Here is a 25,621-nt window from a genome sequence, read left to right as displayed (position 1 = left end):
ATGTTTAGTTTGCAAATGTTGACAACTCACTTTTACTCCACGATTTATTTCTCTTACAAGAATAAATAAAAGATAATGACGCGGCTGCATGTGATACAAAGTCATCATCATGTGCTGTGTCGGTATTGATTGTCTTTTTTCTTTAGCTGGATGGAAGTATGGTTTAGTTGCAATTGACTTTTCTTTTTATTTTTTGTCCATTACTATTTATTGGTCTCTTCTCCATGTTGAATATTTCAAAATTAATCCCCAATCTTCATTATTCAGACTATTCATTAAATGTATTCTTTCTCAATTCTTCCCTTTTTTGTTTTATTACTATTGTCCATAAACGTTATGTACCGGGTTCCTCTTTTGGTCAGTGAAAATGATTCAACATGGTGGGCCTTATGCCAATCTAAGAGCCCAGAATTTCATGTGCTCAACCTGGTCATCAAGAGCCCACCCACTTCTGTGAAATGTGCATTTGATGGTTCAATGAACTTGAAATTCGACTTGGGACAACACTCAACAGTGAAAAGAAAATTTAGCAACTGCTAACTATTACTTTCTTCCCTCCTATCAAATGTTATATAGTACTGTATAAACTGAATTATCCAGACTGCAATGTTTACTCTCTGAAAAGAAAATTTAGCAACTGCTAACTATCGACTTTGCTGATCAATGAACATATATTGGGAGAAGAAGACAGTAAGCCACTTAACCAGATTTGTGCAGCAACATCTAGCAAAGACTAAAAAAAGAAAACTTTGAAGGTGAAATGTGTATCTACTACGAGCTAATATTCATTGCAAATTAAATTTAAAAGGAATGTACCCAACTTCATGAATGTCATTAAATGAGAAAAGCAGTGCAACAGCCAAAAGATGCTAGAAAGTCGGAAAACAAATGTAGCACAATGGAACTTGGTTTATGAAACAAAGAAAGCTGTAAATTCTACTACAATCAGGAACCCTCAAGTTATGTGATTCTCTCTATGCAAAAAATTTGTGCGCGGTTCTCTAAGAACGACCCCCTCTGTTAAGATTAACCATGCGACCTGATCCATCCATCTGGCTTCCCCTGGAAGTTGTACCACTCTGATATCTTGAACCTTGACCACCGAGAGTCCCTCGTGCCTGATTAGTACGGTCCCTTGATGTTTGACCAGAAGTTGATCTACCACCTACATACCCTGTTCGGCCACCACTACCACCTTGCCTGCCTTGTGAGAAGGAGAAGTCCTGCCATCTACCACCACCTGCAGCTGCAGCAGCATAATCCTGGCCATCCCTGCGCCTCGGGGGAAGGCCCTCCAATGCACCACCACCAATCCTCGATTCTGTTGCTCTTTCATTACTTTCTGCTAAAACTGACAGCTTTTCTGTCAACTGGAATGCCAAAGCCTGCAATCTTGTATGCTCAACATCATGAAAGACCATGCATCGGGATGGTTGATCCCAGCTTGCATGAAGCTCCTCAGAAATCATCATTTTGCTCACGATGCTATGGATCTGAGAATCTGAAAGGTCAAACATCCCTGCAACCTGATCCAAACTCAGAGAATTATAAGAAGCAGAATATGTGAAAAGGTAGGTCCTCAGTGACTCTTCCTTTATTTTGCCTCTAAGCATCTCCAGAACACTATCCTTGTTGCGAAGCAGCCTCCACACATCAAGGGAGTTTATAACATCAAAAGCCTTCTGAAAGTCTCCTTGCCTGAGGGACCTTGTCGCTGCCATGACATGATCCCTCACATTTTCAGGTGGACCAGTGAAAGTTTGCCTCTCACTAATTTCAAGCAATCTCCGGAATGTTTTGCTTATGACCCTGCGCTTCATGTCATGGCTATTAGCTGCCATGTTTGGCACTTCAAGAAGCATTGCACATGTCAGATGGACAGCCTCAAGAAGCTCAAGATTTATATGCATATGGTAGGGCATCTGACGCCTCCTCTCCATCCGCTCCTAACAGTGTTCAATATGTATTGTTTAGAAGGGGCAGGTTCCCCGCTCACCAAATGTGGAGAAAGCAAAATAAATAACAAATGATCTAATCCTAAGTTATTCAAGTATAGGTAACACATTTTGATTGTTAAAACACACATCCAAATCTGTTTATAACTCCACAACTGTAATATTTGATTGCTCTATCATTGACAAAGAAAATAATTGATTATTACCCTTTTTGGATAGTTCTCACTAATAACCCATTTTTCATGAGTTCCTTCTATCAAATGGGGAACACAAAACAATAACAACTGTTCCAATTCAAAGATGTTCAAGTCACACATTTAATAACAAAAAACAATAAGTAAAACTTCACAACTCCATAAGTGTCATATTTGACTTCACTACTGTGTAAGGGCACCTGATACAGCAAGATGGATTCACTGGACAGACTGAAGGCTTTAGAGTTTGTTTTGATCTCTTCCCTTTTTTAGAGATCTATCTCAAAGTTTCAATAAAGAACATAGTCAGCATAAGAAGGTAACAACTTCTACCCGCCTTATCATAATGCTTTAGAAGCGCGTAGAGAGGATGCTGAGGACTTGTGAATCAAGTAAATGGAAGAACATTATCAGAAGCAAAAGTCAAGGTGAATTAGGTATCGAGAACCTTAAGAACTAGAGCAAAGCTCCTAAAGTGAAATTGCAATGGAGATATTCCCAGGAATCTCAAACTCTTAAATGTAGTGTAATCAAAACAAAATATGAGGAGTTGGACAACTGGGTTTCTAAAGAAGTTACTACACCTTATGGTGTTAGCCTCTGGAGATCTATTAGGTCTTATTGGCCATTCCTCAGGAGTCAGTCTATTATCAAGGTTGACAATGGCACAAGACACTTTTTTGGGCAGACAAGTGGATGGGTCTTGTCAGGATACAAGTTTTATTCCCTGACATCTATGCTCTCGCCCAACATCAACACAAGACTCTTGAATGGCTGGGAGATTCCAAAATAGACTGAAGTATATAAAAGCATTTGGAAACTTTTCACGGAATACAAATTGGAGTGGATTGTTTATGGTGGAATGGAGATAGCAAAGGTATATATTGAAGGTGAAGGTGGGATACAAGAATTGAAATCAAGCTAAACCACAGATCACTAACTCGCCTTGGAAACACATCTGGAAAATCAAAGTGCCTCACAAAGTGGCCTGTTTCACTTGGCTTATACCTAATGAGGCTGTTCTAACTCATGATAATCTATCAAAGAGGAAACCCCTTGGTTTGAGTTTGGAACTTCCATGTTGGAGGTCTCAAGTTCGAAACCCCTTGCTAGCGAAAGCAAGGGGTTTGCCTTCTGGGTCAAGCTCGTCACACCAGGCGGGTTACCTCTCCTATGTGGTTTGCGAGCTATTGCATAGGAGCGGGGGTTTTATCCTGTGCACACCCAAAGGGTAGCGGCTGAGGGTTTCCCTTGTCATCAAAAAAAAAAAAAGAGGAAAATTCCTCAATGTTCAAAGTGGTTTTTTAATGAGGAATGGATGCTGAGACAGTTAAGACATCTTTTTTACATTGTAACATCACTGATCAACTGTGGAAGATTTTTATCAATCTCACAGGCATCTCATGGGCACTGCCTTATAAGATTGTTGACACTATGTTCAGTTGGGGCCAGAAACAGACTTAGATGGAGGATTATCCCAGCATGTATTGATGGACTATGGAGAGAAAGAAATGCCAGATATTTTGAAGATGGGAGTAATAATGTGCAGAAGATCAAACACAATTATATATTGTTATTCTACTTTTGGTGTACAAAGGTTTATTCAAATGAGACTGAAATACTCCAAGATGTCTTAAGAGTCAGTTTAGGATTGTGGCCTCCATTTAGAATTTATTTTCTTTCCTCTATATGTAATTATGGATTTTCCAGTACTAACTAAGTAACTTTAATACAAAAGTTACCAGATTTTAAAAAACAAAGATTGCTAGATGACAGATTTTATGCAGTGTCTTTTCCTCTATCCGATCTGTCTAGCTATCAAAAAAGGGTATCTCTTCATTACAACAGTACACGTTAACCAAAAAAGATCTTTTGACGCTCCCTACATCTTTCTATAGACTATTTCTTCTCTCCTCCTCCCCTACTGTGTGACTGAAGAACTGTCAAGATCTTTAACCGTCCTTCTCCCCTACTATGTGACTACACAAATTGTGGCAATACACTGGCCAAACGAACACTCTAAAATAGATACAAGCTACAAGCCAGATACAATTACGAAGCTCAATAAAGAAACTAATCTCAAAACATAATATTCTAGCAACACAAAATGGTATGAAATAAGAATAAATTTCTTACATAAAAGACCAAACAAAGAACAGTTTCAGGAAGATACCTGTTCTGGGGTCTTCTCATGATATCGGCTTTGGGAGACACCTTGCGCAAGTAACTCCTTCACCCTGCCAGCAGAATAGAGTTCAGCAAGGCAACCATGCGCTTCTGCAACAAGTGCCATCCTGAACGCACAGAGCCCAAGTTGAGCCATGGCTCTATTAAAAAGTATCTGAGTTGAAATGTCCATGTGCTGGATATTTTCCTGCAAGTGACTCATCAATAACAAGTCACGGGATGTTGAAAACTCATCCAAGATAGCATGGTGATATATATCACAGAGCATTGCACGGGCCTTGGTTCGTTCATCTCCATATTTATATATGAGAGAAACGAGACTGTCCATCAATGTCCTGCTGTTCTCTTCAAAAGCAGGTTTCCTAGGCACAAGCTCAGGAGTTGCAATAAATGCAGTTGGACCTCTACTCTCCTCAACCACTTTGTTTTCTTCTACAGACTCTGCCTCTCCACCTTCTGTGAGCTCAGCCAACTTCCTCATAGCATCATACACTCCTTGCGGTTTATAATAGATGAATTCAACCTGTTTAAGAGCCACTTTGGCAGCGCCCTTATAGTCGCCCATCTGTTCTAAATAACGCTGGACATTTTGAGCAAGAACCAAAAACAATGGCTCATCTCTCAGCCTCTCAACATACTGGCTGGTATGTGGATCAATTACCTGCAAGCTCTTGAAAAACTCTACATCTATCCTTTCAACAAAGGCAACCAAATTTCCCCAGATTCTTATAGTCCCTGAGTGGTCTGCTCCTTTCTGGGTCTCATTTTCATCAGGCTCCACCATGTCATCAACCACAATGTTTGGGTATTGGGTCAAAACATCAAGGATGGTAAGCATATTCTGCAAACACTTTTTCCACACATTTATAGGCATGTGTCCACTGAGACCTGGATTAATATCAAACTGGGCAGACACAACACCAAACAGAATTTCAAGCTTCTGTGCTGGAGTCTTGGCCACCTTGGTCAAGAAGGTGAGCTGTTCAACCAATTCCATCTTTCCAGTCCCCTTTCTACCCCTAGCAGCAACGATTTCCTTGAACTTCTTGTTGACTGTCTCCCATGTGATTTGACTTGGATCCTTGAACTGTTTATCCAGAAGTTTGTCTTTCTTGTTCAGCATCCTCTCCCACCTATTATCTGGCCTGTCCGGATCATCACTATCATCATCATTATCATCATCAGATGCAGCTGCAATCTTTGTTGGGTCCTCCTCAAAGTCCTCTCCGTCCTCTTCTTCTTCCTCTTCTGACTCTTCATCATCACCACCCTCCTCCTCGCTCACAGGAGGATTTTCCCTATACTTATTAATCAACTCCTCATACTGCTTATTATTCTTTTTCAGTTTCTGTTTCATTGAATTCAAGGCTTTAGCATTACTACTACTCATCTTCTTCCTAGTCTCCTTATTGGCCAACGCCTGATTCAAGAAATCCTCCAGCATCACTAGAGCTTTGATATAGAGATTTGGTGGTTTAATTGATTCTGTAATGCGCATGACCTTCTCCAGCTGCTTATTAATCTTGTCAAAGCTCTCCTGCAAGCTAACCCAGTCATTAATCTTCATAGCATTCTTCATCTGATCAACTGTAGCTGACAACTCCTCAAAACGCTTATCCTTGGCTGACCGGACAACTCGCTTCTGTCCATCCGATTCATCACTGTCGCTGTCATCAGCTGCAAGATATCTTGACCCAGGCCCAGACGGTGCATCTGGATTTTCAGCTGGCGCATCATCCTCCAGCTCGTAATCACTCTCCTCCTCCTCTTCCGTATCACTATCACCCTGCAAATATCATGTATGAACCAAATCAGATTACACATTTCCTAACCGAACCATAGTTTAGGGTTTTAGGCAATAAGGACTATGCAAAACAGACAACCACGTTAAAAAACAAATCACTCATTCACAGCACCTCCATTTCGTCCATAGATTTTGTTACTTATCCAAACACCAAACAAAAAACCTAAATCCTTATCCAGTGAAAATACTCAAAAAAAAACACATAGAATTATTTGAAAAGTAAGTTACCTGAGTCCAAAAACGGGACGCCATATCTTCAACAAGTTCTTAAAGAAACAGAGATAGAATAAGCTGCAATTACACAAAATAAATTCAAAATTGAGGATAAATTATCAAATAAATTTGTTTTACGCTAGCAAGATTCAACAATATACAAGCGACTAAATATTGAAGGAGAAGAGATCGAACCTGTAAGTTGGAACTGTGGTTTACGCTAAGGTTGTAGAGGAGAATGAATGAAGAGGGAATGAAATTTTCCAGTAAGAACCCTAGAAGATGATAAGGGTTTGGGCCGACTCGTTTTTGGGCCTATTATAAAAGGACCACTACAAGTCCTACTTTGGTAACTTTTTAATCGTAAATATATACAAATTCTATGTCTAATAGTATGACAATAATTAGCCAAATAATAAAAGAATATTAACAATAATTGTAATTGTTAAGTACATAAGGTAAACATAAACAAATTAATATGCTACATATATGCATTTTATTTATATATTGACGTGTAAATTTAGTTGATATGTATAGTAATTGTGGTATGTATACATATATTATATTTTCCTTATATCTGTAAGAATATTAGTAATAACAATTATAGTTGCAATTGCATTATTTATACGTAAAAAAAATGTTATATGATTCATAATGAATTACGTGTAAATTTAGTTGATGTATACAATAATTCCAATATGTATATAAAAATTATATTTTAGTTATATACATAGTATATTGCGCAACTACTCATGTGTACATCAAAAAAAAAAAACACCTTCATTAAAACACATTGATACATGTTGTAGTTGTATACATATTATCTATTGTGTATGCATAGTATCAATGACATGTAATTTCAGTTTGAAGACCGAATATTAGACTATTATAAAGTTCAACATCATTTTATACGAATTCGTATTTCATATATACCGATTGTTGATATAAGTTATTTAAAAGAATCACTCTTATTCATTGAATTTATAACCAACAAAAAAGCACAAATAAATTTGCAGAACCAATTACTCAAAATTGAAAGATGTTGTACTCTTTATAATGTGTTTTGCTATCCATTAGGTGATAGTTCAAGAAGAAAATTCACATTCTCAATAGTTCAGACATGAAATTAAAATAATTTAGGTTTGTTTTGGTGCTCGCTCTTTATTTTATAATCTATAGCACACTTCTTTATATTCTTTTAAATTTTTCGGTCTAGCATGGACCTAATTATTTTGGTATGTGTTTTCAAATGTTGTTATCAATGATAACGGTCTGAAAAGTGAAGACAAAATGAAAAATGGATGATGAATAAATTGAGACTACAAAAAACTGAAATTTGTGTGGTATTAAAAATTTGATGTCAATGTCTAACCCAAAGAGTTACCAGAGTCACCCAATCCTTTGTCATTCATTATCAACATTGAATTGCCCAAACCAAACAAGTCTATTTTACAAGGTCTTTTCAGTTTCACTATTTGTAATTCATGTTGGAGGTCTTTTCCATTGTACAAATTGATCTGTTATTGGACAGATGTATGCATAGATAAAACATTCTCATTGGTCCAATGAAGTAGAGATTCTGCGATATTATACGTGGATTATGCTACTATATGGGCTATTTTTAGTTTAAGCAGCTGGATAGACGGCTATTTAGAGATAAGGCACTGACAAATGGTATGGAATTCAGAAATTTTCATTGATAATAGGCAGCAGGCTTATGTAGTTACTAGAAGTATAGGTGATATTGTTATATATGTATATTTTTAAAGCTGCATTTACAACAATTGAAAATGTACAAGATGCTTACTGCAGATACCAGATACATGCTACAAGGATCAGAGATAAACTAGCTGATATGATCCTTTTTTTTTTTCTCATTAGAGCAGTAAAAAGTACTCCTTATATGAGCTATCGGATACTTACTGGCATTAACGGAGCTAGAATATGAAGGAATAAACATAAGAACATCGACGAAAGGGGTTCAGATGAACCCCTTTTTTATGTACCCTATCTAGCTCCGCCCATGTTTACTGGGGTCATCTAGAGGTCAAAACTGTGGCTGTTGAAATGGAAAATAGCCTGATGACCTCTTCTCTTCAAGTTCTGGCTTCTGCACTCTTTAGCAACACTGGACTGAAGAGTAGGAGGACCACACACAATCACACCAATATCTACACTTCCCCAACTCTTTGCATGTGATCCAAATATCTCTGCAGAATAAAAAAGTTCAAAAACATTTTCAAGAAAACAAAGGAGAAGCATAAGGACCTTGTAAAGTTCAAACGCTGTTCATACCTTGGAAATCCGGTCTTTGACCATATCGAATATTATTAACATATCGAGCCTCTCCAAAGTTCCTGTGTAAAGAGGCTTCATTCTGCTGCAAGATGTCACCTTTCTTTGTGGCGTCCTGTGGTTCCTCCTTTGATGAGGTTTTCCTTTCCCAAAGATGCCATAAAGCGATAACGAGACCCCCAAATATAAGAATACTTGCAGTCATGCATCCAATCAACAAAAGCCCCTTGTACCACCAGTAAGTTATATTGAATGGATTTATGTAGAAAATGTCCAGCAATGCTACAGTGATCACAAACCCTATGGTTGATACTATGACATATAATCCAGACCATACGACATGTCCAGTACCAACCAAACCAGACATTCGACATCCGTTGAAGCCAGGGGAGATTGAGGAGTGGTGCATTGCTTTGGGTGTTTTGCCCTCCTCCTGAGGGAAAAATGAAGTAATAATTAGCAACACATATAAATGGGGTGATGATACATAAACAAAATGAAAATAGGCAGAAACCAATTACCAATGAAGGCTGCGATTCCCGCGTCACATATGTTTGAATCTCAAGATTCAGTTTATCAGAGAAAAGTGGACAGATTGCTTCCATGTCAACTGTCTCAAGAAGTGGAAGCTCATCTGAATTTTTGATAGCCCATACTATTAATATATTTCTTGGCAGGCAAGGCAAACTATCGTTGATACGGTGGAGGATATCACTCAGGATAGCTAGAAAGGGGGAAATTCCAATTCCACCTGCTACCAAAATGAGATTTTCATACCTGAGAGGAGAAACATGCATCAAGGCAATTAATTACTCAACGACTTAATAACTGAAAAACCAATAAATTGAATATTCAACAGATATTGCAGCGGATTTACATACGTTAAGTGGTATGGTGACTCATGTCCATAAGGACCTTCAACAGAAGCTGTTAATTTCCTGTTATGCTGCAAAAGAGGCTCCGTCTCAGATTGTTCTACAGAAAGATTCAAGATGTTTCCCTTCAGTTTTTCAGTCCAATCTCCAAGAACCTTTATGAGAATTGCAAGATGATGTTTGCCATCAAGGGGACTAGAAGAGACACTGAAAGGGTGCCACTGCAGCCAGGACAACTCGCGTATTTGTAAGAATATCCAGCCAAGGGCGTTGTAATGTAAATCTATATCGTGAGGGAAGAAGTGTTAGAATCACTGGAAAATGCAGCAGTGAGGAAATCAGTTGAGTCAAAGATTTATTCTTACTTGCAGGTTTTGAAATAACGAGTTCAACGGTTCCACAAGGAAAGCATGTGGCTGAAAGTATGTCAACTGTCTTTCGTGACTGGAAGAATCTAAGGAACCGATCAAGCATGAACAGGAAGATCCCAGCTCCAGCCATCATGAAGACGAAATCACCAACATGCAAAGCCAGGAACACCACAAACACCACATACAATTGGTGTGTATAGAAGAACAGCTCAAAGTTATTTCTCCTTACTCCGGGAAGTGAAGTCACCCACATCAATAAACCAGCTAAAAGGCTGATAACTCCTGGAAGATTGGCTATTCCTATGTTTTTCCAGCCGACTAGCTGCAGTAAACAAAATCGACAAAGTCTAAGTCTCCCTTCATTGATTACTCTCCATTAACATTAATAAAAATGGTGAAGGTCCTAGTATACGGCACACAAATAAAAGGAATCTCTATGGGCAAGATAAATGAAACTTTCAGTTTTAGAACTCACTTCTTCCAAAAGTCTCCCTTGAATTGCCCAGCCAATAATATAGAATAGACCATGAAGGCTAAAAATAGCCATAGTAAGATGTCCCAGCCAAACATGATATCTAGTGGCATGTTCAAAAGGGATATCTATAGCTCGAAGAAGAACTGAACCACGTGCAACAGGCAGAAACAAAAACGCTAAGCAGATTAATCCAATGAATCCAAAACGGAGACCTGTCAGCTCCAGCAACTTACCACTGAAAATATTACCACAACATATATTAGTCAATGAAGCAGAAGCTGTGGAAAAAGAAAACCTTCAATCCAACAACTATGGACTGGTTCTAAGTCTGAGATAAGCACTATGTGGCTGTAATTGTTACTATCCAGTCACTTCGAAACATTTTCACATGGAATTATTTTTAGATTTAACAGATGCACAATTTACAAATTAGGTGACAAAGAAGCGAGGACATAGAAAACAAAGAGAAAATCCATCTGTTATTCCCGATTTAACACCAGTCGGACTAGATAACGTGCAGCAAATGAATTTAAAAGATCATTTAAATCAGTGAAGTGACTAAAATGAAACGAATACGCAAAATAGCCTGAAATTAGCTAGTGATGCAGAAAGTTAACTGTGCTCAACTGACCTAAATCAGTTTGTTTTCATTAGAGGGGGACATATATAAACATCAAAAGCTAGGATATATTTCATTATGTCAGTAGGTCGAGTCTAAATTCTGGTTGAAGAATAGAACAAAATCTTTAAGCAGGCTTTGACACCATGTTTAGTTCCTGTTTCAGTAAATTGGAATTGTCAATAATTTGAGAAGAGAGTTTCAGTACTTCCAGAATTCTGGAGAACTAAGAGCTACTGTATAAGAAGATAATATAAGAACAGAAGTTGAAAGAAAGACCAAATTTGAATTAAGGGTGTATTGGATTGAAACATTTCTGAATGTAGAGCAGTTGAAGTCCAAAAAGATGCAAAATTATGTGAAATAACTATAGTTCCTTTGGAGAACGAATAACGAATTATATAACTCAGACATACGTGAATATTTGTTAGGATTAAGGTAACTAGTTCTCTGAAAAGATGATCATTTTTCCAAGCCAGAAAGAATAACATGGTCTAAGTTATAGACAGCAATAGGCCTTAATCAAGCAGCAGATACCTTTTCTCTTCGATTACACAGAAAAAACACACAAGCAGGTAACATATATGATCATGGTGACAGAATTACCTTCTCTCTTTCATGTCTGGTAAATGATACATAGATAAGAGGTCAACATTCTGTATACTATACATAACTACAGCCCATACGATGTACACTGAGAAGATTATAACGCCAATCATTTCCGCAGCTGTAACAACCCCAAATGGTCCATCCACCAGCACAGGGAATGTCCATAATCTAAAATTTGGACCTTTTCCAGCCTTCTTGCTACAACAATTAAAAATTCTATATGAGTTCACAGTTCAAATATAACATGATGTTCTTATAATCAAGCTAGCAGATACACGCACACACACACATACATTTGAGGTTGATCTTCACCCACGACAACGAGACGAATAATTGCAAGAAATGCAATCAGGATAATTGGGAAACTGAATATCAAGGATGTGCTGCCTGTAATCCAATAGAAACTGAAATTACTAACAAATTGTAAACAATAAAAGCAATAAACTTTCAAGTTATGAAAAAACCTGCTGTCCCAAAAATAGATCCTTTGGTGGCTCTAACAATTGTCCCAAAAAGTTCATTAGTGAATTTTGTAGGCAACAAGAAAATAAAAGCAGCCCATGTAATAAAAGTCACCCACATTACTACTTTGAGAATCAACTTTGTTGATGATACCAAAAGTGGCGTCTTATTGAGATAATCAAATTCATCATCTTTTTTCAAAAGAAGAGGTTCTTGGCTTGAGAGTTCACCCATTTTAGAATCTTTAAACTTTATTAGCCTATATCAAAACACACCTAAAGTAGTTACCAATATATACAAAAAGGTTATAGAAGAAACCAAAGGCATCAACATTCAATATGGGTATGTACAGAATTTTAAGCTGAAATCTGGCAGAAATTAGGCCACAGAAAATTGGACCACTCAAAAATTAGCCTGGGAGAAGATAAATACTTTGTATTCATCGAGAAATACGAGGTAGTATAACATTTAATCATGGAGACATGGACCATACTTTATTAGTCTTTAGTAGTTTTTTACAGTACGTTCAACAAATTTTAGAACAAAAGGGAGAAAATGATGACTTTAGTCACAAGTGTCAACGGTGAATGGTGATGATGAGCTTGAATTATTCATTTATTTGTTTCAGATTCTGTGTTTTTCACTAGTAAAATATGTTTGAAACTTGAGATGTTATAAAATTCATCAACTTTTATTTGAATTATGTTCTTATATTAAAAGTTCATCAAATATATTAAAAATGCCATGTGGGATCTCATTAAAAGATTGTGTTGTCGGTCTAACAAAAAGAAACGTTTAAGCTTTCCTTTCCTTACTTCCAAAGTAAAAGATGAAAGGGTAATTTCGTTACAATGAAAAGTAAAGTTGATAATTTCGACATATAATCTATAGTTAAAAGAAGCTGTATATTTTAATTTTTGAATCGATAATCTAAAGAAACAATCTCTTAATAATATAAAGATTGAAACAAAATATACGTACTCTCTTCCTAAAATCATATTGTTATGTGTGGTCATATATAGGTACTTGTTAATGACTTAGATTTTTTTTTTGTTTTTTTCTCTGGTGGAACAAATTCTTCAACAACTAGTCCCCTACCAAACCCACAAATATTACCGTAGTAAATTACTACTAGTAACTAAAGAAACACTCACTTTCATAATTCAAAATTTCTTCCCGAATTTGCCCTTTCCAAAATAGGAGTAAAAAATTTGCTCGTCCGCAGATTTCCAGTAAACATTTGCGTCTTTCTTTTTGCCGAGTAAATAAAAGGCGCCAATTTGAAAAATAAAAAAAATATTCGTATGATTTTCGTCTTTCGACCATCAATTCCTCCATCAGGATTGACAAAACTGAATAAAAGTACTTCTCTTTGTAAAATTAAAAAGTCAAAATAAAGGAAAGTCTTAAATTGAGGTCTAATCCAGGTAAGATTGAAATTTCATAATTTCTAGACCGCTTTAATATTCAAAATTACAAAAGTACTTAAAAACATTTAAATAAGTCAATTACATTATTATTAATCTCCCGTAAACAAATATTTCATCTAAACACGTTAAAAAAGAATGGTCTAAGATGAAGTTTAAGAAAATAAAAAAATACTTTTCAATGTGGTCCTAAATTAAAGTTATGTTACATGTATGAAAATGTCTTTTGATCTTGCAATTTTAAATGTCACATGAAAAATTCAAATTAAAATATTACAAAAAAAAAAACATTTTTTTGAAGCAGAGGAAATTAAATTTTACTTATATTTCCCCCCTAAAATAGGTTTCAATCATCGAAACATATTTTTCAAAAGAAAATCATGAAAAATAACTTCCATTAAAACAAAACACACTTATACTATACTTTATATTTATTTCTTTTCTGTAATATTATGTGTGAATTATCTTATACTTGTTCCAAAATATTTAAGATTTCTCACTTTTATGCATCTACCTAACCCATACAGATAGCCAAAAGTCATTGGAAAATTTTCACCTCATATAATTTTCAAATTGTGAAATAATCAAATAAAACCATAAAAAAAAACAATGGCGTGGCCCTTCCATAGCCTAAAGATATCCTACAGTTAGTTGCTAAAAACACAATTTTTTTATGATCCCTAATTTCTTGGAAGTGTGCAAATAACTATACAGAAAATGATGGAGGAATAAAATGGTGCATTTGAAATCAGTATTTATTAACGTAAAACTACTCAAATAATGTGATGTGAGCAAATTGATTGTGACATTTTCTGAAAGAATAAACTAGAGTCACTCATTCCTCACCCAAATTCAACATCAGCAACAGAATAGGTCCATTTGTAAGGACATCAAACATATATTTGAGGAATCTTATGCTGTATTTTCTGTTTCACTGTCCCTTTCACACCGTCTTCATCTCATATTACTTGTTCACGGTATTAAAAATATGTCTCAAATTAATATTATTTGTCAATTTACAAAATCAAAATATAAATTACCTCATAATGTGTTGTATCATAACGTATTGTCTTAATGAATACAAAGTTTGGATATACTATATTGTTCTCCGTCGTTACATAATGTCACACATCCATAATTTGAATGATAAATCTAAAAAAAAAACTAAGGTATAAGGTAGAGTTACTATTAAAAGATATGGTAAATGATAAAATAAAATTACTAAATAATAAATAAAGACAAAATGAGAAGAAAATATTCAAGTAACAATGCGATCACATCAAATCGATCCTTACACAAAATATGAGTCTTTTTGTTGTTACTGCTACTAGAACATATGAACTAGCACATGAATTCCAGGGGAATAACAGACGATAGTAAAATCCCTTGTAAGTGAAGCTTAATTGACCACAGAAAGACTAAAAGTAAACAATGAGACAAAGGGTAAATAGAAGTAAGGAAATTGAAGGGAGAAGGATAAGATAACTTTCTCCGGGAAAGTCAATACCTGAAACGGCAATATATCTTAATTTGCCATGATTGTAATTTGTACGTACTACTTGTAGCGATCTGTTTCTTAACATCGCAGTTTGTACGCTGAAGTTTTTTCTCTTTCCTTGACAGCAAATTTTTGCTGAATTCTGGCACCATTATTCCTAAGAAAACAACATACACCAATACAATTATAAGTGAGTGAAATAGCTTAATCAAACATGGAAAGAAAAAAAAGTAAAATAAATTAAAAAGGGATGCTAAGGAAAAGGCTAGGATAACTTTTCGTTACAAAGCCAATATTTGAAAGGGGTATATATCTTCATCGTTATGCCAATAACTTTCAGCAACAGTTGTCATCCTCGGAGCACCTATCTTGAAAACAAATTTTGCGAAACTCTGTAGCATAGGAGTTCTAGGAGAACAATACAGAAAAGCAGAAACATGTGTGAGTGAAGAGACAAGTACAATAAGGGCAAGGAGTAAGGATATACATGGTAAGTATTAATGGCTTCCCATAAGCAGGCGGTGATATCATAAGCCATCACTTCTAGTATTACAATAATGATCTGTTAAACTGTCTTCTCCTCTTAAGTTGTTGTAGGGAAAAAAGTAACACAATAAAATTGGTGAGGCCATGACAGAATACCAACAGATTGGGTGGATCCAGTATGTACTGGCAAGTATTATGAGGAAGCAAAATGTAGATTTGAGATAAGTGTTGATGGCTTGCAATGGAAGTGGCAGAACATCTCATAATCAAGCAGTGACATCATACACAAAGATGCTATTGTCAAACAATAAGGAGGATGCTCCAATATTAGTTATAGATGAGAATGTTCAACTGCAAGACGACCAAAAGGCGAAGATGTTACCATATGAGGACAGAATAAGAATGTAAAACATACCATAATACCAAAAGCTACATTTATCTCTCTGTGATCTCTGCACACACAGCAAATATAATTTATGTACCTGCATGATGATAACATTAGATTCAAAGGATGTTAGCAGATTTTACATGAAACCACCATAAAACAAAGGACAGTGAAACTTACTGAATCTAGACTCTTAAGAGTTATTAGTTTCAAGTGGTATCTGGTTCGAAATGAACATAGTATTAAACCATGGAAAGAGAACAAGAAAACAGAAAAAGAAAGGGTAAATAACAGAAAAGGAAAGTGAAGGGAGAAGGAAACTTTCTCTGGGAAAACCAAACACCTGAAACAACTATTTGTCTCTGTGATGATTTTTCTACTTGGATTACCCAGCAGTATACATCCTAGACTTGGTTTCTTTTCTGAATTCTGCGGGACCTACAAGAAAACAACATACTCTAAAAGAATTATGTGTGAGTGAAACTTAATTCATTATGAAAAGAAGAAAACCAATGAGACAAGGCTAAGATAATTTTCTTTGAGAAAGTCAAAACTTGAGGCCAATAGCTTGTCCATAGCTTCTAAAGTTGATTATCATACTTAAAGCACCTTTTTCTTAGCATAGATGTTTGTTCATCCTACAACTGTTTTCTTCTTGACTCCTTGCTTAACAGTATCAACCATTGATATTTCTAATTATGAGGGGATATTCCTTTAATTTCATCCTAGCAGATTTGAGAAACATAAGATTGACAAACTAAAATACAGCCATAAATAAATATAACATAGTCTTTTCATAAACATCAAGAACAATGCCTGACCACTTGGGAAATTTGTGAGTATGGATGCAATGATATCATGTTTAAAGGGTCAGTAGTCTACGAACAATTAAACACATTAACTGATTGTATCTAAAAGGAACGAAGTGAAAAAATACTCAAAATCCCGAAACCAAGAATTGGCATCAGATTTCTCATCTATGTTTTCAAAATCACGAAGACTCATTCATAGAATAGACTAGTCTACCTGGTTTGCAGAACATTAATAGCCTTACTAAGAACAATTTATGCTTTGGAAGTCAATTAAGAAAGTAAACGCTGCCAAATGCATTCAAAGAGGATTATACAGTATGATACATGGAAGATAAAGGGAGGCATACCTAAAAATAATAATTCAGTCCTCTAGATGCTCATTGATCATCAGTTAGATGCTTGCCTCTTTGAAGGCCTTGTAAAGGTTATTGATAAGTGCCATTTTCTTTTTCGGTATATTAAGATAATAATAGAGGAGAAGATGTTCATGTGATGTGATAAAGGGGGTTACATGAAGATAGCATTTGACAGCATAAGGCTAACTTTGGCCCACCAACCTCTGTACGTCAATTGCAAAAAGAGTAGTACTGACCCTGAAACATGATTAACACGAGACATCTTTTGCAAGTAAGAGACATTCATCAAACTAAAGGTCAATCAGAAAAGAAAGCACATTGAAGAATCATGCATAATTGAAGAAGTAAACAGCAAAAATAACTAATTCAAAGGAAATGGGACAGTGATTACATGATCCATAAGTAGACAACTAGAAACTGAACTCATCCCTCCTCAGGTTCTAGATGGAGAGGAAGCCAACCACATGGATATTACTATTACGTAGAAAACTCATAACTAGATAAAAGACAAAGACTTTGGAAGTTAAAAGCAAATGAAGAAATCGCATTTTTTTCTTCTCTCGACTAGTGAATAAAAGGAAATTAACATGCATTGTGGTTCAATCAAATATCTAAAACTCCAGGCGTAACATATATATACCTATAGTCTGCGCAAGCACTTAAAATGTGAAGGAATTTCAAGAAAGTGGAACTACTTACAACTTCTATTTCAAGGCAATTTTTAAAAGATAACCATGTCCCCATATTCAAGTTGCAAAAGGCAAGGAGTGCTTTACAAATCTTGGAGCTTTTACTGCAAATAATTCCAGCTGAAGAGGCAATTTGCAAAAAGAAAGATAGTGAATTCCACCAGAGAAAGCATGATAGGACACACCTGACTACCAAGGAAATTTAGCTTCTTGTCACGGTTTCACATATCACGTTGCAAAAGGCAAGGAATGATTCATAACTCTGGAAAATTTACACTGCAAATAAATTCAGCTGAAGAGGAAATGTGCTAAAAGATAGAAAGAAATTGAACTCCACTTGAAAAAGTGTAATATGGCATGCCTGACCGCCATGGAAACCTAGCTTATTGTACATGTTTTCACATTTCACATAGGGTTCAAGCCATATCATCCATGTTGCTTGTTGCCAACCTCCTCGCTCTTCACAGTTTGAAGAGCTTCCTTCAAACGCCTTCCATCTCTGCTAAAGCCCATCCAATGTCTTTCCAAAGATTTTCTCAATGTCCATACAGTACTGGAACATATGAACTAGCACAGGAATTCACAATGTACATTTTTTTTAATAGAAAGTCATAATGCCCATGTCTATCATAATGCTGCAGAAAGCAATTTGGGAGGTGAAAAATTAAAAAGCCCATGAAAGGTTTAGCTAGTTATGGAAGACATGTGAGCAAACCTAAGCCCAAGTAGTAAGTTCTGAAGAGGGCTCTTTTTCGACACTGCAGCACCAAGCATAATGTTACTGTATAACCCAATTACAAAGTAACAATTAAGCACAAATCAAACCAACAGAGACCATGACATCGAGAATGAGATCGGATAGAACAAGCACATCTCCATACAAAGTTTTAAGACATCAATACCACAAAGAACAGTATCCCCATTAAGTTGATGTCAGTAGAGTCCAAAGAGTATCAATAAACATGTGAAGTTATATTGAAATTTTAACACCAAACAATTGCTTCAAATGCAATAGAGAGGAGGAACGATCCAAATGGAAACACCTAAAATGGAAAGAGAAGAAGTAATAAACTAGGAGGAAACTGAAGGGCAAACACTAAGATAACTTTTTCTGACAAAGCCATACCTGAAATGGCTATATCTCTCACATATCTATACCAATAGCTTGGCCACAGTTCCTAGCTTCGATGGAGCACCTGTCCGTACTAGCAGTTCAGTACATTCTAGATCTGTTTTCTTGAAAGCAAACCTTCTCAACTCTATGGCACCGGTGTTCTATGCAAACAACATTTATTAATAGGAAAAGCCACGGAAACAGAAAAAAAGGAAATAAAGGAAGAAGGCCAAGACAACTTACTCTACGAAAGAATACCTTGAACCACTATTCAACTTTTTTTTTATGGCAATACCTTTCTGGAGCTTCAAGCGATGGTTGTACCACTTGGAGCACTTGTGAAACGGGCATGGGCAAAAATACCTGAAAGGCTGAAACAGTTGAGAGAATCACAATTCCATGAAGCTGAATCAACCATGGAAAGAGAACAAGAAAACAGAAAAAGAAAAGGTAAATAATAGAAAAGGGAAGTGAAGGGAGAAGGAAACTTTCTCTGGGAAAGCCAAAAACCTAAAACAACTATTTGTCTCTCTGATGATTTTTCTACTTGGATCCACCCAGCAGTATACATCCTAGACTTGTTTTCTTCTCTATAGCAAACTTTTCTGAATTCTGCGGGACCTACAAGAAAACTACATACACTAATAGAATTGTGTGCAAGTGAAAAAGCTTAATCAAATATGGAAAGATAAAAGTAAATAAAAGAAAGGGAACAAAAGGGAGCTATATATCTTACATCACTACGCCAATGGTTCATAACTTCTAGCAATGGTTTCCATACTTTGAGCACCTGTCTTGATTTACCTAATAAATTTGCCATCTTTCTGACAGCAAATTTTGTTGAACTCTGTAGCACAGGAAAAAGCCATGCAAACAACATATATTAATATGAAAAGCCATGGAAACCGAAAAAAAAATTAAAAAAAATAAAAGAAAATAAAGGAAGAAGGCCAAGACCAATTTTTTTTTTTTTTTTTTTAAAAAAAACTTGTTCTGCAAAGAATACCTTGAATCACTATTCAACTTGTTTTTTTTATGGCAATACCTTTCTGTAGCTTCTAGCGATGGTTGTACCACTTGGAGCACCTGTGAAACAGGCATGGGCAAAAACACCTGAAACAGCTGAGAGAATCACAATTGTATGAAGCTGAATCAACCATGGAAAGAGAACAAAAAAACAGAAAAGAAAAGGTTTATAATAGAAAAGGAAAATGAAGGGAGAAGGGAACTTTCTCTGGGAAAGCCAAACACCTAAAACAACTATTTGTCTCTGTGAAGAATTTTCTACTTGGATCACCCAGCAGTATACATCCTAGACTTGTTTTCTTCTTTATAGCAAACTTTTCTGAATTCTGTAGGACCTATACAAAAACAACATACACTAATAGAATTGTGTACAACTGAAAATGCTTAATCAAATATGAAAGGATAAAAGTAAATAAAAGAAAGGGAACAGAAGGGAGCTATATATCTTACATAGCTACACCAATGGTTCATAACTTCTAGCAATGGTTTCCATACTTTTGAGCGCCTGTATTAACATAGCATTTTGTACACACTAAAATTGCCATCTTTCTGACAGCAAATTTTGTTGAATTCTATAGCACAGGTGTTCTAGAAAACAACATAGAAAAATAGAAACATGCATGAGTGAACTCAATCAACCATGGAAAGTGAAAAAGAAAAAGAAATAATAGGAAAATAAAGGGAGAAGGCTAAGATAACTTACTCTAATATAGCTATACCAAAACTTTGAAAGGTATTTTGTGGGACTTGTAATTATCCAGACATAAATAAACATTACTTCTTTAATAGTTATAATGATCAGTTGAGCAGTCTTCTGAAGTGGCAGTGTTGAAAAAAGTAGCATAAGAAAATTGGTGAGGCCATGACTCCATACCAACAAATCGAGTGGATCTAGTGTGTATTGACAAGTACGTAAGGAAGCAAACTGTAGAGTAGGTGACAAGTGTTGATGGCTTGTAATAAAGTGTGGAACATCTCATGAGTAGGCAGTGAAATCATATGCCATGATGCTTTTGTCAACCATCTAAGAGGATGCAGGATGCCCCAATATTGATTTTATATGAGAATATCCAACTGCAAGACAATCAGAAGGCCAAGAGGTTACCCTATGACGAAGGAATAAGAATGTAAAGCAGACTATAATACCCAAATCTACTTGTATCATAAGGCTTCACTAATTCTCCATGAAATCTACACAAGTAGCAAATACAGTTGTCGTACCTGCATACGACGATAACATTAGATTTGAAGGATGGTTAGCCGATTTTACATGAAAACACCATAAAAGAAAGCTATTGAATTACAAACATTTAACTTGTTTTGTTATGTCAAAACCTAATTATCAAGACATAACTAACGTTACTTCTCTAATTGGTGACAGAAAACCAACAGATTGAGTGGATAAATCTTGACAAGGAAGCTAAGTCTAGAGTTTGTGATAAATCTTGATGGCAGGCAATAATAGTAGATGATAAAAAAGTAGATACAACTCAAGAAAGATCCTAACTACAAAGATTATTAACAAATATTGTGAAATCTTGACAGATAAATCTTGACAAGTATCTCAATAAAGCAAAGTCTAGAGTTTGTGATAAATCTTGATGGCAGGAAATAGTGGTAGATGATCCAAAAGTAGATACGACTCAAGAAAGATCATAACTACAAAGATTATTAACAAATATTGTGAAATCTTGACAAGTATCTCAAGAAAGTAAAGTATAGAGTTTGTGATAAATCTTGATGGCAGGCAGTAATAGTAGATGATCCAAAGTAGATACAACTCAAGAAAGATCATAACTACAAACATTATTAACAAATATAGTGAAATCTTGAAAATAAATCTTTTTTTTTTGTTTTGTTACTAGTAAAAGTAGATTCAACTCAAGAAAGATCATAACTACAAACATTATTAACAAATATTGTGAAATCTTGAAAATAAATCTTTCTTTTTCTTTTGTTACTAGTAAAAGTAGGGCATCAAAATTGGGCAAAAGTAAATGGAATTGATATATAAAGTAAAGTTAACAAGTAGTGCAATTCTAACCCAAGAACTTCAGAATGTGAAACTGATTAAAACTTGGATTTTATAAATAAATTCATGTTCCCGTCATCCTGGAAACAAGAAACTGAACAATTAAATCAAGAAACAAGTATATCAACATGGGATTAACAGAAATTGAACAAACTTCGATTATCAAAATAAACTCCTAACCTTTAATCAAGAAACAAGTAAACCACTTCTCATTCTCGCTATGTTCTGTTCTTAAAATTCTGCTTTCCCATTACTTATATATAGAGAGAGATTATAGAAGGCGGAGAACTATTCGTTTTAAGTTTAAAACGGTAACCTTTTAATTTATGACGCGCTTTTCACTTTCTTTCCTGAAAAAATTAAGTACTATTTATTTTTTTAATTACTAGTTTTTTGGCACGTGCGTTGCACGTGATTACCAATTCAGAAAATATATGTTATAGTAAATAATATTATTTATTTAAGCGAAAATTTGAATAATAAGCTTTGCACAAAATAATATTGCAGATTTTTATGTGAATGTTCAATGTGGATCATTATATATATCTCTTATTCACGCGAACCTATGAAGATGATCAATGAAAATTTTATTAGCTAAATGCATATATTTATTTCAATTTGTTGAGGTTCAATCATGTAATTGACGTATCTCAATAATATTACCTTATAGACGATATTTGTTGTGTATTTTTCTTGTCATCTAATCAGATGTGTTTGCACGTGTATTTCTCGTTAAACTGTTCAAATGTCATATGAACATGTGAAGAAAACAACTATATTTTATTTTTTAGAACTAATTTAAAATAATATATGTTGAAGTTAGAATTAAATAATATATTTTAAAGTTAGAAGATCTTGTTAACTTGATAATATATTTGTGACATATATAAAACTTTAATCTAAATACAAATACCTATCCTATATATATATATATATATATATATGTATGAGCTTTTCTTCGTCTAAAATACTGTAGTATTAAGAAATAGTAAATAAGTAAAACAAAAAGGCAATGTTTATATAATAATAACTATTTTGAAGCAAACTTTCTAACATTCTAAATCACATTGATAAATAAAGTCATTATTTTGTCTTGAACATCAAAAGAACAAATCATGACCATTTTTAACTCTTGAGAAGTTTAATAATTTTGAAAAAAGATGTTCAAAAGCATATATTTACATCACATGAGAAATTGTAAAAAAAAAAAAACATAATGAATTTAGACTACATCATGTTAACTTTATATATTGGAACATTACATACTAATGTATATATTATGAAAATTGATGGCCTTTCGGTAGTGCCAATCTAGAAGTTCATCAGTCAACAACTCTGACGAAACAAAACAAGGCAATTTACTCAAACATCAAAGATCACTATAAAAAGGGGAGGTAAAGACAACCGCATTTTGACAATAATAATGATGGTGTGTTCCTTCACAAATAGTTAAAAAAGAAGAGAAAATGTGAAGGTACAAAATGCAACGTAGAGACACAAGAGAAATATTGAATGAAGGAAAAACATAGATACATTTCTTGTAATCCTCATAATAAAATTTCTCCTATTTTTGCGTAATTCTTCTATTGTTGGTAGAACATTGAAGCATATCATCAAAGGGGAGTTAACACCACAACCATGTACTTAGCAAGTTACAAATGGACCACTATTAGCAATTGATTTAATTTTGATATGATAAATTATTGCAGAAAAGGCAACACCAAGCTGTCATACAACTATTTGACACAAGTAAAACACCGACGAAAATGTACATTTTTTTTTCACCAAAAAGAAATCCTTCTTTCCACTTACAAACTTGACAGTAATCAACATATACTAAGAGCAAAGGAATCACTTACAGCCTTATTCGAACTAACTCAATGACAATAAATCTCATGAAATCTTTTAAAATGCAAGAAGAAAAATAAGAGTAGAAGATTAAAAAAAATTGTGGTTGAAAAAAATAAGAGGAAGCCCCTATATTTATAGTCAACAAAGGGTGGTATGAACAAGTATTTTTGTGTCTTATCAGAAAAGTCGTGAACTTTTGAAAGTCACAACCCTTTGGAAAAATCACAACTTATTGAAAAAGTCATAATTATTTGGGAAAGTCACAACTCATCGAAAAATCACAACCTTCCGAAAAAAGTCATAACTTATCAAAAAAGTCACAAATCATCGAAAAAGTCACAATCTAAGTTAAGGATATAATAGTAATTTAACATTTAAATTAAGAGTTCATACTTTTAAGGTAATATAGATATAGATTAACCATAACACACGCAACATTTTTTTAAGTATGTTTTAAAAAAATTAAATATTTTTGGTAAATAGATGATTTTTACAAAACGGTTAGATATCGTTTGGTCGCAAATAAAGTTATTATGAAATTATAGTCTAGAGATTATAATTATTTGATTATTTTATTCCACCTCTCAAGTGGAATAAAATAAGGAAAAATTGTATGAAATAACAAACTATTAATTCAGATTAAATGTTATTGCCATAGTTTATTTTAATTGTAATTCGCAGCAAATATTTGATTCGATATACAATTAGTCATTTTATACATTTTGGTATAAAATGTGTTTGTGTTTATTTAAAGCGAGAGAAAAGTGTATATAAAAATACAAATACATATATTTTCGTCCTATACACTTATAATTATACAAATACAAATCTTATTATACGAATTACAATATCTAAATGAATTTATACAAAACTGAACAATTTGTATAAAATTGGATGTTTGTAGCGAATTATACAAATCAAAAGCTCCATAATAAATATAAAAATTGTTATGAAGCACAATTATGCAAACTATAACTATAACATACAAATATGATATTTATGTTATATGAAAGTTATTTTTCTTTTTTTAATTCACTGCTCGAATCAAATTACAAGTGTTTTTTTTTTGTTTTGGTCAATCAAATTACAAATTTTATTTTATTTTTTGAAAAGAGAAAGAAAATCAGTCTCGATTTCAATTCCTAATATGAAAAATCCTGGAAAAGAATAGCTTTTTATGAATTTGAATTAGTCAAAGCATCGGTATCAATATCATTGAGAAACCATTGAAGAAAAATGAAACAAAAAAGGGAGAAGGGACGGATTTACCCCCGAACTTTAATAAATGGTACGTCTATGCCCTCCGTTATACTTTCTGTCCACATAAGCCCCTGCTGTCCAATTATAGGTACACACATACTCCTCTCACTAACGGATCCCTAATTTCTTACACGTGTCTTAATCCTATTGAACTACCCGTTTGACCCTTTTTTTTAACCCATAACCCAACTATCCGCCCCATAAACCAATACCCACCCAATTTCCTCTGAGATATATCCTATTATTTAGTTTCCTCTTTCAATTTTCCCCTAAACTTCAAACATTAAAAAAATCCCCTAAATTCTCGTTCTAGGAGAAAAAAAATTCTCTTTGGGTCTGAATCTTCTCTCTTCCAGTGACTTTATTGCACTTTCCTCTCTCGATTTCTCCACAATTTTGGTTGATTGAATTCTGTGTGCATGCAAAGTTTTGATCTTTGTGTGGTGGAGTATTTTCAACATCGTGATCGGTGGAGGGGTGGTATAGAGCTCTATGAATTTGGAAGGATTAGGGTTTGGATGTGATATGTTGTTTGTGGGTTTGTGTAAATGCTCGTGGGAGGGGATCTAGGGTTTCTCTCGAGCTTGGTGGTGGCGGCGTTCATGGCGGTTTTTGGACCGGTGTCA

General features: G+C 34.6%; 2 protein-coding genes and 1 long non-coding RNA gene across 8 annotated transcripts; all 3 read right to left on the bottom strand.

Moving 5' to 3' along the window:
* Nucleotides 1-795: 795 nt before the first annotated feature.
* LOC125853900 (eukaryotic translation initiation factor 3 subunit C-like) lies at nucleotides 796-6,666 on the bottom strand. The gene is made up of 4 exons (XM_049533659.1): nucleotides 6,549-6,666; nucleotides 6,369-6,431; nucleotides 4,323-6,122; nucleotides 796-1,946 (listed from the first exon to the last, which is right to left on the bottom strand). The coding sequence occupies exons 2-4, from the start codon at nucleotides 6,390-6,392 to the stop codon at nucleotides 1,002-1,004; spliced, it is 2,769 nt and encodes a 922-aa protein (XP_049389616.1). The 5' UTR covers nucleotides 6,393-6,431; nucleotides 6,549-6,666; the 3' UTR covers nucleotides 796-1,001.
* A 1,426-nt stretch (nucleotides 6,667-8,092) lies between these two features.
* Nucleotides 8,093-12,345, bottom strand: LOC125876473 (ferric reduction oxidase 6-like). The gene is made up of 9 exons (XM_049557661.1): nucleotides 12,062-12,345; nucleotides 11,891-11,984; nucleotides 11,595-11,795; nucleotides 10,370-10,604; nucleotides 9,889-10,216; nucleotides 9,530-9,806; nucleotides 9,170-9,425; nucleotides 8,649-9,081; nucleotides 8,093-8,563 (listed from the first exon to the last, which is right to left on the bottom strand). Exons 1-9 carry the CDS (start codon nucleotides 12,291-12,293, stop codon nucleotides 8,394-8,396), a joined length of 2,226 nt encoding a protein of 741 aa, XP_049413618.1. The 5' UTR covers nucleotides 12,294-12,345; the 3' UTR covers nucleotides 8,093-8,393.
* A 3,149-nt stretch (nucleotides 12,346-15,494) lies between these two features.
* Nucleotides 15,495-22,169, bottom strand: LOC125853763 (uncharacterized). 6 transcript variants are annotated; one of them, XR_007445214.1, is made up of 6 exons: nucleotides 22,065-22,169; nucleotides 20,556-20,926; nucleotides 19,872-20,440; nucleotides 17,723-19,673; nucleotides 17,015-17,260; nucleotides 15,495-16,293 (listed from the first exon to the last, which is right to left on the bottom strand). It is a non-coding gene; the product is annotated as an uncharacterized LOC125853763 (long non-coding RNA). The 6 variants fall into 6 exon arrangements; XR_007445216.1 differs by lacking the exon at nucleotides 15,495-16,293 and having other exon boundaries at nucleotides 16,300-17,082; nucleotides 17,179-17,260; XR_007445212.1 differs by lacking the exon at nucleotides 15,495-16,293 and having other exon boundaries at nucleotides 16,300-17,260; nucleotides 17,723-18,755; nucleotides 18,839-19,673.
* Between the last annotated feature and the right edge of the window lie 3,452 nt (nucleotides 22,170-25,621).

This window comes from Solanum stenotomum, chromosome 1, assembly GCF_019186545.1.
Source record: "Solanum stenotomum isolate F172 chromosome 1, ASM1918654v1, whole genome shotgun sequence".
NCBI classification, from domain to species: domain Eukaryota; kingdom Viridiplantae; phylum Streptophyta; class Magnoliopsida; order Solanales; family Solanaceae; genus Solanum; species Solanum stenotomum.
This window is presented reverse-complemented; position numbering and strand designations above follow the sequence as displayed.

What these genes read in the sequence shown, in the direction of transcription:
- LOC125876473 (XM_049557661.1), bottom strand. Translation starts at nt 12,293, where the DNA reads ATGGGTGAACTCTCAAGCCAAGAACCTCTTCTTTTGAAAAAAGATGAT. An exon ending in ATCTATTTTTGGGACAGCAG is followed by an intron (nt 11,985 to 12,061) that starts GTTTTTTCATAA and finishes ATTGGATTACAG; the next exon opens with GCAGCACATCCTTGATATTC. An exon ending in GGGAATCGCAGCCTTCATTG is followed by an intron (nt 9,082 to 9,169) that starts GTAATTGGTTTC and finishes TTTTTCCCTCAG; the next exon opens with GAGGAGGGCAAAACACCCAA.
- LOC125853900 (XM_049533659.1), bottom strand. Translation starts at nt 6,392, where the DNA reads ATGGCGTCCCGTTTTTGGACTCAG. An exon ending in CGTCCCGTTTTTGGACTCAG is followed by an intron (nt 6,123 to 6,368) that starts GTAACTTACTTT and finishes TGATATTTGCAG; the next exon opens with GGTGATAGTGATACGGAAGA. An exon ending in ATGAGAAGACCCCAGAACAG is followed by an intron (nt 1,947 to 4,322) that starts GTATCTTCCTGA and finishes GAACACTGTTAG; the next exon opens with GAGCGGATGGAGAGGAGGCG.